The 18,017-nt window shown below is 37.4% G+C and overlaps 1 protein-coding gene across 1 annotated transcript in view; it reads right to left on the reverse strand.

Moving 5' to 3' along the window:
• The window catches only part of LOC126175576 (fatty acid synthase-like), a 218,957-nt gene that overhangs the window by 148,442 nt on the left and 52,498 nt on the right, over positions 1 to 18,017 (reverse strand). Inside the window, exons 7-8 of the mRNA XM_049922434.1 lie at positions 8,226 to 8,539; positions 4,266 to 4,529 (exon numbers count right to left, since the gene is read on the reverse strand). Of these exons, the coding sequence (XP_049778391.1) occupies positions 4,266 to 4,529; positions 8,226 to 8,539 (578 nt within the window). The remainder of the gene's footprint in view (positions 1 to 4,265; positions 4,530 to 8,225; positions 8,540 to 18,017) is intronic.

Raw genomic sequence — 18,017 nt, forward strand, 5'->3', positions numbered from 1 at the left:
GCAACAATAAAGCAGGTGAAATGGAATACAGATGTCTAAAAAACAAGACTGACGGGAAGTGCAAAATGGCTAAGCAGGAATGGCTAGAGGACAAATGTAAGAATTTAGAAGTATATATCACTAGGAGTAGGATAGGTTCTGCTTACAGGAAAATTAAAGAGACCTTTGGAGGAAAAGGAACCACCTGTATGAACATCAAGCACTCAGATGGAAAACCACTCCTAAGGAAAAAAGGTAAAGCAGAAAGGTGAAAGGAGTATATGGATGGTCTACACAATGAAGATGTAATTGAGGGAAATATTATGAAATAGAAGAGCACATAGATGAAGATGAGAACAGAGATATGATACTATGTGAAGAGTTTGACAAAGCACTGAAAGCCGTAAGTCAAAACAAGGCACCTCGAGTAGACAGCATTCCATTAAAGCTGCTGATAGCCTTGGGAGAGCCAGCCATGACAAAACTCTTCCATCTGGAGAGCAAAATGGATGAAACAGGCAAAATACACTCATATTTCAAGAAGAATATAATAATACCAATTCCAAAGAAAGCAGGTGCTGTCAATTGTGAAAATTATAGAACGATCAGTTTAATAAGTCAAGGTTGAAAAATACTAACATGAATCCTTTACAGAAGAACAGAACAACTGGTAGAAGCTGCCCTCAGGGAAGATCAATTTGGATTCTGGAGAAATGTAGGAACACGTCAGGCAATACTGACCCTCCGACATCTCATACAAGATAGGTTAAGGAAAGATGAACCTAAATTTACAGCATTTGTAGATTTAGAGAAAGCTTTTGACTTTTCTGACTGAAATACTCTCTTTCAAATTCTAAAGGTGGCAGGGGTAAAATACAGGGACCAAAAAGCTATTTACAATTTGTACAGAAACCAGAAAGCAGTTATAAGAATTGAGGGGCACGGAAGGGAAAGAGTGGGTGAGAAGGGAGTGAGACAGGGTTGCAACCTATCCCCAATGTTATTCAATCTGTATATTGAACATGCAGTAAAGGAAACAAAAGAAAAATTTGAAAGTAGCAATTAAAGTCCAGGGAAAAGAAATAAAAATTCTGAGGTCTGCCAACAACATTGTAATTTTGTCAGAGACAGCAAAGGACTTGGAAGAGTAGTTGAATGGAATGAACAGTGTCTTGAAAGGACGGTATAAGATGAACGTTAACAAAAGCAAAACGAGGTAGAATCTTCAGGCATGAACTTAGTATTAAATACTTAAGATGAGATTTCAGATTTTGTCTGCTATGGTTTTGATTGATCTTTCGTTGCTTCTTGTAAATCCCTTGTTACAGAGGTATTAATTAATATTAAGTTTTCTCTCACAGTTTAACTCAATTCTCTTTTGTAGTGAACTACTTTACTTGTTATGTATTTTTCTGTAGTATGGCTTATATCAGTTTCAGCTTTAGCTACAGTTTTTCTGAATTTTTTTTTAACTTGATATAAATTTTTGCAAGTGATATATTAAACAGATTGTCAGTGACTGTGTGTTGGTTCTAAGGTGAAGCTTTCATGATGCTGAATATTGGTTTTAAAACTATAATGCTTTATTAGACATGGTATTATGCTGTTGCCTTCCTCTGAGCTTTGGACTTAACCAAAAAGTTGTTTGACTATCTACAGTTTAATGAGAACTGCAAACCACAGAACAACTAAAAATTTTTTGCATGTAAACTTTAGCCTACTAAAATTGCAACACCAGGCAAGATAGGAAATAATTAACTTTAACTTGTGCACTCAGAGTATAACAGAAATAATACATCAGTGCATTTGTATCTGATTTGACTGTATCAAAATACAAAATTAATTACATAGACCTGCCACCTCTGGCAGCCAGAGTCACTGGCTCTAACCCGGGTGGGCATAGAGTCAAACAGAGGCAGGATGTCACATTTTGGTGTCATTCCATGCTGCTTCAACTTTATGTCTGAGTTAATCAATTGCAAAGGTGGTGTGCCATTCATTAAACAATTCACAGTCAGATGTTTTGAATGGTTGAGATGTCTGGAGAACTCGTTTTCCAGCACAACAGTTGAACACCCCCTATATCAAGAAAGATCGTGGAAACAAGGGTAATATGTAGTTTTGTGTTATCTTGTTAAGAGTTAATGCCATGGAGACCCCAAATGTAGGTATGGTCACCGGCCTTAATACATCACAAACATGGTGCCTGTTGTCCAAATTATCAGCTAGGTGAACCAGGTGTAACTGTACTGTTTGCTCAATGGCATACTGTACCAACACACTAGATGTTAGGCCCATTACAATGATGATTTATGCAATCTAGCAAATTTTGTTCTTCTCAGATCTTGCCCACACATACAGGTCCAATGTGACCTTGTACAAGTATTTGGAGCTCATCTGAAAAGACAAAATTGTGCCACTCATGTGCCCCACAACATTGTTTGTTGCATCAATGTTAGCACAACTGTCTCTGGTGTAATATGAAGAGCAACCCCAACAATGGTCACTGATCTGAAAGGCTGTGGTACTCCAGACATCATCACACTGTAAGTGTTGTGACTCAAGGTGCATGAGGCAGTGCAATCCCGTACAGCCAAACAATGTATTCTCATCCACAAGTCACTTGATGCCACTGAGATCCTGCATGGCATGGAGTATGGTGCTCCTGAATCCATCAATTCCATATCTGCATGAGAGCCATGGAATCCCTATAAATATAAGCAGCATATGTTGAATGATAAATTGCAGTGTCAACAGAACACAATTCTGCCACTGTCAAATTCAGACACAAGCTGGTAGACATTTCTCCTTGACACATAACATGATCTTCTCACAAACAATAAACATTCAAATGCACTTTCTGACTGACAAACACATTGCAAAATCTTTCCTTACATACAGAATGTAGATGGCATTACTCATACCTACTATGAGCAGTTGAATTGAAATGTTAATTATTTGCATGCCATTTTCACTGTTAGTTACACATTGTCCTTGTTGTGTAGCAATTTTAATGGTGAAAGGTGTATAAATTATTTCCAGAGGTGAAAAATTGAATATAGATAAGAAAAATCCTAGGACTGAATCTTAAACTTTGGATTAAAAGGCTCATCCTTATTTAGATACTGAAGTCCTATCAAACACAACTACTCTTCTAGCTATCTTCGTGATATTTTTTACCTTCAGTGGCTGTCATCTGTGTAGTAGTATCATTCTTGCTAATTTCTGTCTCTTAGCTAACACAGCTAATTTAGAGTCCACATGCAAAAAAGATTGTAAATTTCCTTTTGCATGCAGACTCTAAATTACATATTTGAAGCAGTTGTCTGATGTTGCATTCAGTATGTATGTTTCACATGTTTTCTTGAATTAGCACTGATTTTGCACATAGCAAAATTAAATCATCTAGTTTCGCCATCCAGCAAACACCGTGAAAATCTCTCTTTTTTTTTATCACAAGTTGAAACGTCAGGTAAAGAATTAGTGGCTCACACTTGTAATAATCTATGTATTATAATACATATGGCTACCAGTTATCATAGATAAATACATTCTGTTCATTTGAATTGTTTGATTTAGGGAATAATTCTATAGAGGGAGACAGACACATGTTTCGGCAAATATTAGTGACAGAACACACACTGAGTTTGGATTGTGTAACCAGGTAGGCTTTTTGAAAGAAAATATGATCCAAATTAATAGAATCTGATGATGTGGATTAATAAGTTACAGAAGGGTAGTAATGATATAATCAATATTATGTACCTTGAATGGACAATACTTGCTTGAGTTTACAAATAACTGATTGTTATTTCTTTGAGCCATACTGTGTATCAATTGACTGGCTCTCCCTTTCTCCCAGATATTCTTGGACTGATATGTCCTTGTCCATTTAGATTAGTAGTATAACAAAATCTCTGACCAGACAGTCAGGGAAAGCAAAAAATTATCAATTCCAAATGATACACTACAACTATCCAAACAAGAGAACGTAAGGACCATTATTATAAAGTTATAATTTATTAAGATATGTTTTATAGACTGAATTAACTGTAGATTGCGCCAGAAAATTTATCTCTTATTAAATATGAAACTAGAGACTTTTTTCCCAAATGTCATTAGATTTTTCTTAAAGACTGATTCAATTGTTTTGTAAAGACATTAGTCAAAGACTGATTACTGAGTTTTTAAAGATATGCATACTTACATATGAAACATGGCATTTTGTACAATGTTATTTCCATAGTCATGCTTGTGTCTTCAGAATACAAGTCAAGTGTACTTACTACCTTTTGGAGCAAGTATACGTATGTTCCATCCCTTGAAGAAATCTTTGAAAGCACTTTCATTTCTGTAGGTAGACTACTGGAGTTTGAATTCAGAATCATGAAACCATCATTCTTCATTGCCACACTTCGTTTCTGATCTAAAGTGTCAGTTAACACTAGATCAAAATCATTTATTGTTGATTTATTACAGACTGTTATTTCTGAACCAAGTTTTGTGTCAACTTCTGCTGAATTTGTCTCAGAAATCAAGTGCTGTTTCACCTGAAACATAGTAACATATGTTATTATTCATAAAACTTACAAACTTCTACATATAGAGACAACTTTTTTAATGGAACTGAATTATTGTAGTTAGGGGCTTTCAAAACAAGTTTATCAGTGGACTTAAATGACATAATAATGAAATAGTTCCACAACTTCTTGCATTCATATAAAACTATGCAAAATTATGAACCAGAATTGCTGGCTTATATTTATGTTCAGGAATTGAATTATTTATTACTGCTGCTAGATACATATATAAAAATATATGACAGTATCCTAGCTTTTAGAGCTACTAGCACCTTCTTCCTTGGGGAGGAGGAAGGGATAGGTTGGGGAAGGTTGAAAAGGAAGAGCAGGTGACTCAGACCCCAAGATGAGAGAGGCATATGTTGTGACAAAAGGGGGACAAATATCTTTATCTCTCCTTGTCGTCAAATCAGGGTGTGAGTGACCTCAACATTCTGCACCAGATGCTTCCTTCTTTTCCTAGAAAGAAGATACTATTAGTTCTGAAGGCATGTCCATTAGAATTACTGTAATTTCACACCTTTGCAAAAACCACGTTCTGTTTGCAGAGCAGTGATTTGATTTACTGTAAGATATTTGACACAATCACTTTTTTGTGATACAATCATAACTGGTTTAAGCCTTCAAAGGCCATCTTCAGGTACTGTGGGGAGCATTTGATGAACAAGTATTCATGTGCTATCAACTCACAACAATACATGAGCACTAGTTCACTAAATGCTGCCCATGCCTCAGAAGACGGTCTTTGAAGGCCTAAACTGACTTGATTTGTATAATGAAAAAAGTGAATACATCAAAAATAAAAAAAATAATACCTTACTATTTCAGAAATTGAAGGTAAGTACTTGCCAACAATTCTTGTTCATAATTTTATAGTCAAGTATAGTATTGTTACACAAGCCAACCCACTACTGGGCTGAAATTTTTTGAACAAATCAAGCAAAAATAAGAATTTTAGAATAATGCTGTGTGTCTTAATTATCCTAAACACATGTTCATTATCAACCAACGTGCCATCTGATTCCATTGCAATCAGCTGCATCTGAAGAAACTGTAAATGGCGATTATGTCATCTTGCTAAGTGATCTTTCCTTTCTTTTTTTCCCCTGTAATATCTCAGTAGGTTAAAAAGGTACAAGTGTTACCAACACAGCCAATTACTTGCCCTAAAGCATTTATAAATATTCTGGGAATCCAAGGTTCATGATTTGTGCTACAGGTCAGTCATCCAGTGTTGGAGAATGACCTTCTCAACATTTTTCAGTGTATTATTATTTTCAGTGATAGGCATTGATGTTGTTCTTACATGTTTTTTAATTTGATGTAACCACCTACTACTAGGTCAACATCATTGCCTTGTCTTATATCTTGGAATTCAACAAAGATTTTCTATCCATTTGCCTGCCCATGTGTCTCATGGATCTCTGTTTAATATTCATCACCACTAGAATTAAGTCTTTCATGTCAGTCTGTTCCCTGACACATTTGTGTGTTTTCCTGTTCCTCCAAATAATTCCCAACATGTTCTCTCTACTGCTCACTAAGCAACTCTCACTTACTGAATTCCTTTCATATTTAAAGTCAATTTCTCAGTGTTGTAACTCACAACTCATAATTCACACTAATGGCCATTTCGTTTTCAGACACCTAAAAACCTACATTTTAAAAATTCTATTCTGGTTTTATCAAAAGCACTCAAGGCCATTTGTACTCATTTATATATTTTTCTGGAACATACCAAGGCATCTTCAGCTACCCTGCAAATGAAAACTCACCGACTGGTTCTATGGATTCAATATTAATTTGTGATATTTTCTGTTTGTTACATCACTTTTACATTATTTCAGTCTTGATTTTCTTGAAAGAAATTTTGAACATGATGAAAGGTACCATCCACTAATTTCAGCAACTGTTCACTCCTATTCAAAAAATCCACCAAATTGTAGTAGCAGTCAACAGGAATCAGCTGTATTGGGCCAACCCGGATGACCACTATAGCCAGGAGATGTCCAAGGGCATGTTTTCGCTTCAGCCAGCTCATTCTCTGCTCAGATGAAGAAACCATTGTGTGATAGACATTACAAGAATAACAGAGAGGTGATTTTTGACATAGGACATTTCCTGAACAGCCAAACTGCAGACTTCTACAATCAAGGTCTCTGCCACATCATATCTGTTAGGAGTCATATCTCACTGAATGGTCAATATGTAGAGAAATATCATCATCAGTGTGGAGGGTAAAAATCGTAGAGGGAGACCAAGAGATGAACACACTAAGCAGATTCAGAAGGATGTAGGTTGCAGTAAGTACTGGGAGATGAAGAAGCTTGCACAGGATAGAATAGCATGGAGAGCTGCATCAAACCAGTCTCAGGACTGAAGACAACAAAAACAACAATCATCATCAAGTTTCATAGTCACAGCTTTATTTTTTAAGGTGAGAATCAAAACTTTATGACTAGTTCTCATGATTATATAGCTACATAACAAACACTACAGTTATATTGGTTGTTTTATACACAGTGGCCCTAGCTGGCTGTGTGAGATAGAGGAAAGGAGTGTGGGAATTGGTTGAGGTAAGTATGTGTGGCACCAGGGGAAGTTAGCTAGGTTTAGAGAGCAGCAGAGGGTGATATGTTGCTCTTAGCATCAGTAGTAAAATGAGAATTGAATAAAAGGGTACGAATTAGAAAAGTGAGAAGATGGGATAAGGACAGAAAATTTACATCAAAGTGAGTACAATGGCTGAACAGGGGATGCATGGGATGGAAAATGATAGGAGAGGAATGGAAAAAAAAACAAGGTGTATGGGTGGAGTTAGCAAAGTTTCAGGCTCAGAAGAGCTGTCGCTTGAAGAAGCAAAGAGAGGAGACACAGGGAGGGGTTGATATAAATTGAATTGGCATTCAACCAGCTGTTGAAATCACTGATGTTGCGGAATGCAGTATGTTCCAACAGCTGGGCAGAACATCTTCAGCAGCTAGTCAGTCGACCTTACGGGTAGCCACAGTTTGGCAGTGGGCATGCTTTAGGTAGACAATTCATTAACTTTCAGACTCACATAAAACACAGCACAGTAACTGTAGCACGGCTGATATATCATATGGCTGCTTTTGCACATGGCCCTACATTTGATAACATAGGAAATACCTGTGAATGGACTGCAGTAGGAGATGGTGGGTTGGTGGATGGTACAGGACTTGCATCTATACTGTCCATAGCAAAATGACCTATGTGGTGTAACACTGTGAATGAGTAAGACACAGGGTTGAATTAGGCTATTACATCGGCTGGGTGGGTCATGGAATATTAATTCTGGCCATGAGTGTAAAGTTTTGGATAGGAGGTCCTTCATCTCAGGGCACAAAGTGTCAAGCCCTCTTGAGAAGCCGTTGACTGTTTCACAGCTTACACACTATTGGGTAATTGTATTTCCTGTGTCAACTTTCACATTATTCTAGAAAAGGTGACTTTCTGTTGAGTTAGCACTGTATCATCTGCAACTTCATACAGCCTTTCTCATTACATTACTAATACACATGAACTGGGAGAATATGACTTAATATCACAAAATGATAATTATAAGGCATATAAGATTTAACAGTGTTAGTATTACCAATTTCAAAATATTAAACTCATTCTGTTATGATAAAGATAACTGCTTACCATCATCCATGGGTTTTCAGAAAACCATTTTGAAACTGCTGAAGTATATTTAACTTTATCATTGTCAGAAAAAACAGCAGTTTTAATGTTAACCTGTTTAACACAGTTTTCAGTAAAGATCTGTAGACAAATGCCAAGAGCTGTAAATGTATCTGTAAGGAAATTATGATAAGGAACAAAATTTTTGTAACTGCATGATGGCTGTTCATTTGGTGAATGGCGTGGTATTGCTGCTATCTCTGCGCCAGAGAACTGCATTCCCTCACAGCCTACAGTTTTTAGTGCTTCATCAACAATGACAAATACAGCTTCACCTGAAATAAAGGAACCTTTCTGAACATTACATTTTGTACTAAATGATCATTAATTTGTTACGTATAAATTGTATAAAATCAATGTTTACTTTTCACTCCAAATGAAAGAATATTAGTCATGAAGTACACAGAAGAAATATTATCTAACTAAGTTATGAATAAAATATGTGGAGACAAAACAAGTACAGCTGAAGAGCAAACACAGAGGTGAAGATGGTAACTATCAACCTGGTTGTGTCACTATGCTGTGGAAAGCAAGAAGAATCAAACATGTAAGTCATACTGCTGCAGCGAAGCATTTGTAACTTTTACTCCTTCTGCTGTGACTTAATTTTCTGGAGATAAAATAGTCCCTCATTCAAATATCCAGACGGGGGCAGTCTCAGAGGAGCTTAATAATGGTAACCAAGACTAAAATAAGATTAAAGCAAGTAGCAACATGGATTTTTAGAGCACTTATAGCATGAGGTAAACCGGAGAACATAAAATGGGAGATGACAAGGCTAAAACTAGATATACCTCTACATATATAATCTATCAGCCACTGCATGCTGCATGGTGGATGGTGTTACATACCATTATTAGTCATTTACTTTCCTGTTCCACTCACAAATAAGGCAAGGGAAAAACAACTGTCTATAATCCTCTGTAAGTGCCCTAACTTCTCTCATGTTATCTTCAAGGTCCTTACGCGATATGTATATTGACCGCAATAGAACTGATCTGCAGTCAGCCTCAAATGCTGGTTCTCTGAATTTCCACAACCATACCTCATGAAAAGAGAGTCATGTTCCTTCCAGGGATTCCCACTTTATTTCATGAAGCATCTCCATCATACTTGCACACTGATGAAAACCTACCAGTAACAACTTTAGCAGCATGCCTCCAAATTGCTTCAATGTCTTTCTTTAAGCTGATATGGTGAGGATCCCAAACACCTGGGCAGTACTTAAGAATGGGTCACACTAGTGTTCTACACACTGTGTCCTTTACAGATCAGCTACACTTTCCTTATCAAAATTTCTTCCAATAAAATGAAGTCAAGCATTCACCTTCCTGATAACCAACCTGACTGACTCATTCCATTTCACATCTTTTTGCAATGTTATGCATACATCCCCCCCATGAACCATGGACCTTGCTGTTGGTGGGGAGGTTTGCGTGCCTCAGCGATACAGATGGCCGTACCGTAGGTGCAACCACAACGGAGGGGTATCTGTTGAGAGGCCAGACAAACATGTGGTTCCTGAAGAGGGGCAGCAGCCTCTTCAGTAGTTGCAGGGGCAACAGTCTGGATGACTGACTGATCTGGCCTTGTAACATTAACCAAAACGGCCTTGTTGTGCTGGTACTGCGAACGGCTGAAAGCAAGGGGAAACTACAGCCGTAATTTTTCCCGAGGACTGCATGATTAAACGATGATGGCGTCCTCTTGGGTAAAATATTCCGGAGGTAAAATAGTCCCCCATTTGGATCTCTGGGCGGGGACTACTCAAGAGGAGGCCATTATCAGGAGAAAGAAAACTGGCATTCTGCGGATCGGAGCGTGGAATGTCAGATCCCTTAATCGGGCAGGTAGGTTAGAAAATTTAAAAAGGGAAATGGATAGGTTAAAGTTAGATATAGTGGGAATTAGTGAAGTTCGGTGGCAGGAGGAACAAGACTTTTGGTCAGGTGACTACAGGGTTATAAATACAAAATCAAATAGGGGTAATGCAGTAGTAGGTTTAATAATGAATAAAAAAATAGGAGTGCGGGTTAGCTACTACAAACAGCATAGTGAACACATTATTGTGGCCAAGATAGACACAAAGCCCATGCCTACTACAGTAGTACAAGTTTATATGCCAACTAGCTCTGCAGATGATGAAGAAATTGATGAAATGTATGACGAGATAAAAGAAATTATTCAGGTAGTGAAGGGAGACAAAAATTTAATAGTCATGGGTGACTGGAATTCGTCAGTAGGAAAAGGGAGAGAAGGAAACATAGTAGGTGAATATGGATTGGGGGGAAAAAATAAAAGAGGAAGCTACCTTGTAGAATTTTGCACAGAGCATAACTTAATCATAGCTAACACTTGGTTCAAGTATCATAAAAGAAGGTTGTATACCTGGAAGAATCCTGGAGATACTAAAAGGTATCAGATAGATTATATAATGGTAAGACAGAGATTTAGGAACCAGGTTTTAAATTGTAAGACATTTCCAGGGGCAGATGTGGATTCTGACCACAATCTATTGGTTATGAACTGCAGATTGAAACTGAAGAAACTGCAAAAAGGTGGGAATTTAAGGAGATGGGACCTGGATAAACTAAAAGAACCAGAGGTTGTAGAGAGTTCCAGGGAGAGCATAAGGGAACAATTGACAGGAATGGGGGAAAGAAATACAGTAGAAGAAGAATGGGTAGCTCTGAGGGATGAAGTAGTGAAGGCAGCAGAGGATCAAGTAGGTAAAAAGACGAGGGCTAATAGAAATCCTTGGGTAACAGAAGAAATATTGAATTTAATTGATGAAAGGCGAAAATATAAAAATGCAGTAAATGAAGCAGGCAAAAAGGAATACAAACATCTCAAAAATGAGATCGACAGGAAGTGCAAAATGGCTAAGCAGGGATGGCTAGAGGGCAAATGTAAGGATGTACAAATCCTGTATGTAGTCCTTGGTATGTTCCTTCTCGTACTACATCTCGTCATCATTGGATTATAGTTAATAAGGTAATTCCAAATCCAATTATAAATATTATAATTATAAATAAGTTAATGTTAAATAGGTGAAATCATTTTGCTAATCCTTGTCTCACTAGGGGTAAGATAGATACTGCCTACAGGAAAATTAAAGAGACCTTTGGAGAGAAGAGAACCACTTGTATGAATATCAAGAGCTCAGATGGCAACCCAGTTCTAAGCAAAGAAGGGAAGGCAGAAAGGTGGAAGGAGTATATAGAGTATATAGAGGGTTTATACAAGGGCGATGTACTTGAGGACAATATTATGGAAATGGAAGAGGATGTAGATAAAGATGAAATGGGAGATAACATACTGTGTGAAGAGTTTGACAGAGCACTGAAAGACCTGAGTCGAAACAAGGCCCCGGGAGTAGACAACATTCCATTAGAACTACTGACAGCCTTGGGAGAGCCAGTCGTGACAAAACTCTACCATCTGGTGAGCAAGATGTACGAGACAGGTGAAATACCCTCAGACTTCAAGAAGAATATAATAATTCCAATCCCAAAGAAAGCAGGTGTTGACAGATGTGAAAATTACCAAACTATCAGTTTAATAAGTCACAGCTGCAAAATACTAACGCGAATTCTTTACAGACGAATGGAAAACCTGGTAGAAGCGGACCTCGGGGAAGATCAGTTTGGATTCCGTAGAAATGTTGGAACACGTGAGGCAATACTAACCTTACGACTTATCTTAGAAGAAAGATTAAGAAAAGGCAAACCTACGTTTCTAGCATTTGTAGACTTAGAGAAAGCTTTTGACAACGTTAACTGGAATACTCTCTTTCAAATTCTGAAGGTGGCAGGGGTCAAATACAGGGAGCAAAAGGCTATTTACAATTTGTACAGAAACAAGATGGCAGTTATAAGAGTCGAGGGGCATGAAAGGGAAGCACTGGTTGGGGAAGGAGTGAGACAAGGTTGTAGTCTCTCCCCGATGTTATTCAATCTGTATATTGAGCAAGCAGTAAAGAAAACAAAAGAAAAATTCGAAGTAGGTATTAAAATTCATGGAGAAGAAGTAAAAACTTTGAGGTTCGCCGATGATATTGTAATTCTGTCAGAGACAGCAAAGGACTTGGAAGAGCAGTTGAACGGAATGGACAGTGTCTTGAAAGGAGGATATAAGATGAACATCAACAAAAGCAAAACGAGGATAATGGAATGTAGTCAAATTAAAACAGGTGATGCTGAGGGGATTAGATTAGGAAATGAGACACTTAAAGTAGTAAAGGAGTTTTGCTATTTAGGGAGTAAAATAACTGATGATGGTCGAAGTAGAGTGGATATAAAATGTAGACTGGCAATGGCAAGGAAATCGTTTCTGAAGAAGAGAAATTTGTTAACATCGAGTATAGATTTAAGTGTTAGGAAGTCGTTTCTAAAAGTATTTGTATGGAGTGTAGCCATGTATGGAAGTGAAACATGGACGATAACCAGTTTGGACAAGAAGAGAATAGAAGCTTTCGAAGTGTGGTGCTACAGAAGAATGCTGAAGATAAGGTGGGTAGATCACATAACTAATGAGGAGGTATTGAATAGGATTGGGGAGAAGAGAAGTTTGTGGCACAACTTGACTAGAAGAAGGGATCGGTTGGTAGGACATGTTTTGAGGCATCAAGGGATCACAAATTTAGCATTGGAGGGCAGCGTGGAGGGTAAAAATCGTAGAGGGAGACCAAGAGATCAATACACTAAGCAGATTCAGAAGGATGTAGGTTGCAGTAGGTACTGGGAGATGAAGAAGCTTGCACAGGATAGAGTAGCATGGAGAGCTGCATCAAACCAGTCTCAGGACTGAAGACCACAACAACATGCATACATATTTAATCAGTGTGACTGGGTCAAGCACCATGCTACTAATGCTGTATTAAAACATTGTAGGATTGGTTTTCTTGCTCATCCATGATAACTTACATTTTTCTACATTTAGAGAAAGCTGTCATTCATCACATCAACTGTAAATTCTGTCTAAGTCACTTTGTATTCTTCAGTCACTCAATGACTACATGTTCACATACACCACAGCATCATCAGCAAACAGCAATAATTTGCTATTCACACTGTCCGTCAGATCAATCACATATATAAAGAGTACGAGCCATCCTACCACACTTCCCTGGGGCACTCCTGATGCTACCCCTTTCTCTGATGAATACTCACTGTTGAGGACAACATGCTGGGTTGTATTACTTGAAAAATCTTTGAGTCACTCACAAATCTGGGAACATAATCCATATGCTCAGACCTTTGTCAGCACTCTTTAATGGGACACCATGTAGAAAGCTTTCTGGAAATCTAGGTATGTGGAATCTGTCTGTTGCCCTCAATCCATGGTTGTCAGGATATCATGTGAGGAAGGATAAGTTGAGTTTCATACAAGTGTTGTTTTCTAAATCTGTGCTGATTTGTGGACAGAAGCTTTTCTGTCTCATAGAAATTTATTATATTTAAACTCAGAATGTGTTCAAGAATTCTGAGAAAACTGATGTTAAGGATACTGGTCTGTAATAATGTGGGTACATTCTTACACCTCTCTTGTATTAGGGATAAGTCAAAGAAGATTTCTGGTTTGGACAATTTCCATGTAATATACTCAGTCAACTAAAACAAAATAACTAGAGCTGGTGTAATATTCTCAATGGAATGGAGAAAAATGAGTCAAAAGCTAATTGCTACATAGTGACAGGAAGTCATCATTATCATCTTGGGATCCTTCCAGAGAACTGGACACAACTTGTGGACAATATGCATTAATCTGTTTCAGTCATTACAAACATCTTCTCTTTTTACATCTTGCAGTGTTGCTCCTTCCTGAAGAAGGTATTCACGTGTTTGGTCTAGCCACCTTCTTCTGGGTTCTCCAATAGGTCTTCCTCTATGTACTGTCATTTGCAATTAATGCCTAGGGGTGCTAGTCTCTTACATCCTTTGCATATGCTCAAACCATTTCAACCATGCAATAGATAATCTTTTCTCCATTGCGTAGGTCATTTGCATGTCACTCCTAATGCACTAATTTCTTGTCTCTTCTTGTTTTTTTGCATACTAAATTATAAAGAATTGATTTTGCATGATTGTAGTTTGCTGATGCACCTTTTTCATAACACATTGTCCTACAAGCCATATGTTATGATTGGCACCAGATATGATTTGGACATTGCTTGTTTGGCTTTTATGGGAACTGCTGTATACCGCACTAGTCTTCATATTGGATACAAGAACATGGAATCTTCTGACACTCTGTTCTGAACTTCTAGCTCAGCAGTTCCTGGTTTGATACAATGCATCCAAAATAAGTAAAGCTTTCTAGACAGTCAATTCTTTCTCCAAGGAGTCTAAGGTTACATTAACCAAGTGTTCTGCTCAATTTCATTTTTACATTTTTCTTCTTACACACAGTTAACTTGTACTCATTAAATTTATTAGTCCAGCAATATGATTTCCTCTTAATCTCTTGTTTTGTCTCTTGTAAGAAGCCAAATATCACCAGCAGAATCCAATCCAGTCAAATCTCCAGATTCTACAGCTTTAATTTCTTTAATAATTCAGTCCATTAGTGCAATGATATATACTGTGAATAGTGAAAAATCTTGTTGTATGCCTCTCTTTTTCTACTGTACACTGATTTCACAGTTTTTGGACCCTACAAATTAGAGAACTTGGAAGCTCTAGTTTATGCAAACATACTGATATATTGCTCTTTGAAACAATGTTGTCAGCTTTTTCTATGCCTAAATAGACTACAGTTGGATCTTTCCGCTATCACTGCAATTTTTAATTAGTTGTCTAACTCTGGAAACTTGGTAAATTACTCCTATGTTGCCTCTGAGAAGGATAATAATAATTAAACAGAAAGCAGAAACAGTAGATTTAACTGTCATTCAAGCAAATATAACAACATTTTGACATTGTGATCATGATCTTGGGAACACTACAACCAACCCCCATTTTCTGGCTTCCGGTCCTATCACATTATGAACCTCCACACATCTGATGACAATCAGCAGCTCAGTGGGTAGCTATATCAGTCAATGTCAATCAAACCCTACGCATCCACCAATATTTTCCTACTGAAGACCGTCTCAAATCTTGAAAACCATTCAGTATGGATGAAGCAACACCCAAGGATGAAAGGACTGCACAGAGAGAAGAGTGACAGTGGATAGCTGTGAAGAACAGCGGCCTGGTGCCTGACCCAACAGTGCAAGTGCCAGGCTTCGAGCTACCATGGAGTCACTGGATTGCACTGAACAGACTTATGAACCAGATTTGGACAATGCAGACAATTAATGGTGAAGTGGGGACTAGATCCCAGGTAATTGTGGAATGGAACAGACTATGGAATATATTTTAAGTTGTGATGTGTATGGTTTTCCTAAAAAATGTCTTAAACATCCACTTATTGACAGTCAATGACAAAAAAGATTGGATACACAATTCCATGTTTATATTGTCATAATCTATATATTTATGAACTTTGCTGATTTTTGTTTAGTTTAAAACTTATTTTTTGTAGTTTGGATGTGGAATACAAAATAAATAAAATAAGAAGATGTGTACAAACAACTGGAGTAAGTTTTGCTATATGTGTTAGAAATAAATAATCTTATTACTGTGGGTAACTGAAATGCTGTGGGAGGAGAAACACAAGAAGCTGAAATGACAGGAAGGTATAGATTAGGAATTAGAAATAAAAGAGGAAAAAGGTCTTTCAATTTTTGCATAAAAAGAGAGCTTTTCATCAGAAATACATAATATCAGAACCACCCAAGAGGATGCTTTTCATGGATAAAACCAAAAACTGAATACAAATCGCTAGTTCAAAAGATAGCCAAAAAGTTGAACAATAGATAAATTAAAAACACTGAGTAGCACAGAAACTATAGAAATTCCAGAATGATATTTTCACTCTGCAGCGGAGTGTGCACTGATATGAAACTTCCTGGCAGATTAAAACTGTGTGCCGGACCGAGACTTGAAGTCTTTGCCTTTCGCGGGCAAGTGCTCTGCCAACTGAGCTACCCAAACATGACTCACGCCCGGTCCTCACAGCTTTACTTCTGCCAATACCATGTCTCCTACCTTCCAAACTTTACAGAAACTCTCCTGCGGACCTTGCAGAACTATCACTCCTTTCTTTCAGGGGTGTGAGTCGTGCTTGGGTAGCTCAGTTGGTAGAGCACTTGCCAGCGAAAGGCAAAGGTCCCGAGTTCGAGTCTCGGCCCGGCACATAGTTTTAATCTGCCAGGAAGTTTCTTTAATGTGGAAATTCATTGAAGTTATAACTGAAAGACAATATAGGTCAAACAATAAACCTCTGTTGGGAAAATCTAAAAATGGCAATAATAACTACTTAGGAAGTAGCAAAGGACACAACTAGTCCCTCACAAAATGAACCTAGGGAACCACAGATAAACGATCACATAACAGCATTAACAGGACACAGGCTAAAGTTCAAAGGAAAGAAAATGAACTCAAATAAAGTAGACTAAGAAACTTAGTTAATGGAAAAGCAAAAAGAGCTAAAGTATAATGATTACAAGCCACATGTCACAAAATTAATTAATATTACAGACACATGACCAGATAAGAAACCAGGAAAAAAAAACAAAGAAATTCAATCTGCTCCAAAGAGGGAATATTTTATAGATTATGAGGACATAGCTAACAGATGGAAACAATATACTGAAAAGTTTTATTATGAGACAGAACAGTTAAGCAAAATGGATGGAGAAAAAGTAGAAAAAATGGAAATGAGGCATGACATTACAAAAGAATTTGAGAAGGCATTAAATGGTTTGAAATAAAAGAAGGATAGTGGTATTGCTAACATCACAGGCGAAATGGTTAAAGCCTTAGATACAGAAACAAAACTTCTGATATATCATTTCATCAGTCATATCTATAAAGACAGTAAATCATCTGTTACATTTTATGTGTAGTGAAGACTCTTTGACTGTTCATGTTTTCTTTGAACTACAAAACATACATAGATGTTCTTTGCAGTTTCCAATTGCATGATGTAACAAACTATTTATGTTGTGTTGAATAAACTGTATTTCCACACTAAATTTGGTGACCCCAAATTTGCAAATCAAATTCCAGAACAATTGCTTTGTATGCCCAAAAACTGAATTGCATACTGAAATGATGAAATGCATCTTACATAAGTTTTTGTGTTAACTGCACCACTTGGAACTAATTATGAACAACCATGTCACATATTTAATGCCTACCATGACGTACACATAAGAGTCCTGGAAGCACATTGACAAGAGCGGCAAATGTGAACCTTAGCCTGGCTGTGGTGAAAACTTGCCCTTCTGGTCAGTTGGAAAATACAGTTTGATGGTTTGCCCAACTTGAGAGACAATTTCTCTCAGTCCACATCACCTCAGATGAAACTACATATATTTATATGGAGGCTGCAGTTAATGATCAAATGGCTACAAAAGTACAACAGCCTAGCTTCACCATCAGGCACTGAAAAGTAGACCTCCATCAAGCAGGTGCTTGCAATGTGCATACTGCAGTCAGAAGCCAAGCAACTTCAAAAACAGTTCACCACTTAGAAAGTCTGTAACTGCACACCATCCCAAATACTTCATCATCTTTGCTCACTATCAGGTGATGCAATTAATGATGATTTTCTGTGAAATATATGGCTGTTGGTATTGCCTACAGCTGCACACAAAATACTCACAGTTATCAATGGTGATCTTGAAACTGTTGATCAAACTGC

The sequence above is a fragment of the Schistocerca cancellata genome, chromosome 3, assembly GCF_023864275.1.
Source record: "Schistocerca cancellata isolate TAMUIC-IGC-003103 chromosome 3, iqSchCanc2.1, whole genome shotgun sequence".
Taxonomy (NCBI): Eukaryota; Metazoa; Arthropoda; class Insecta; order Orthoptera; family Acrididae; genus Schistocerca; species Schistocerca cancellata.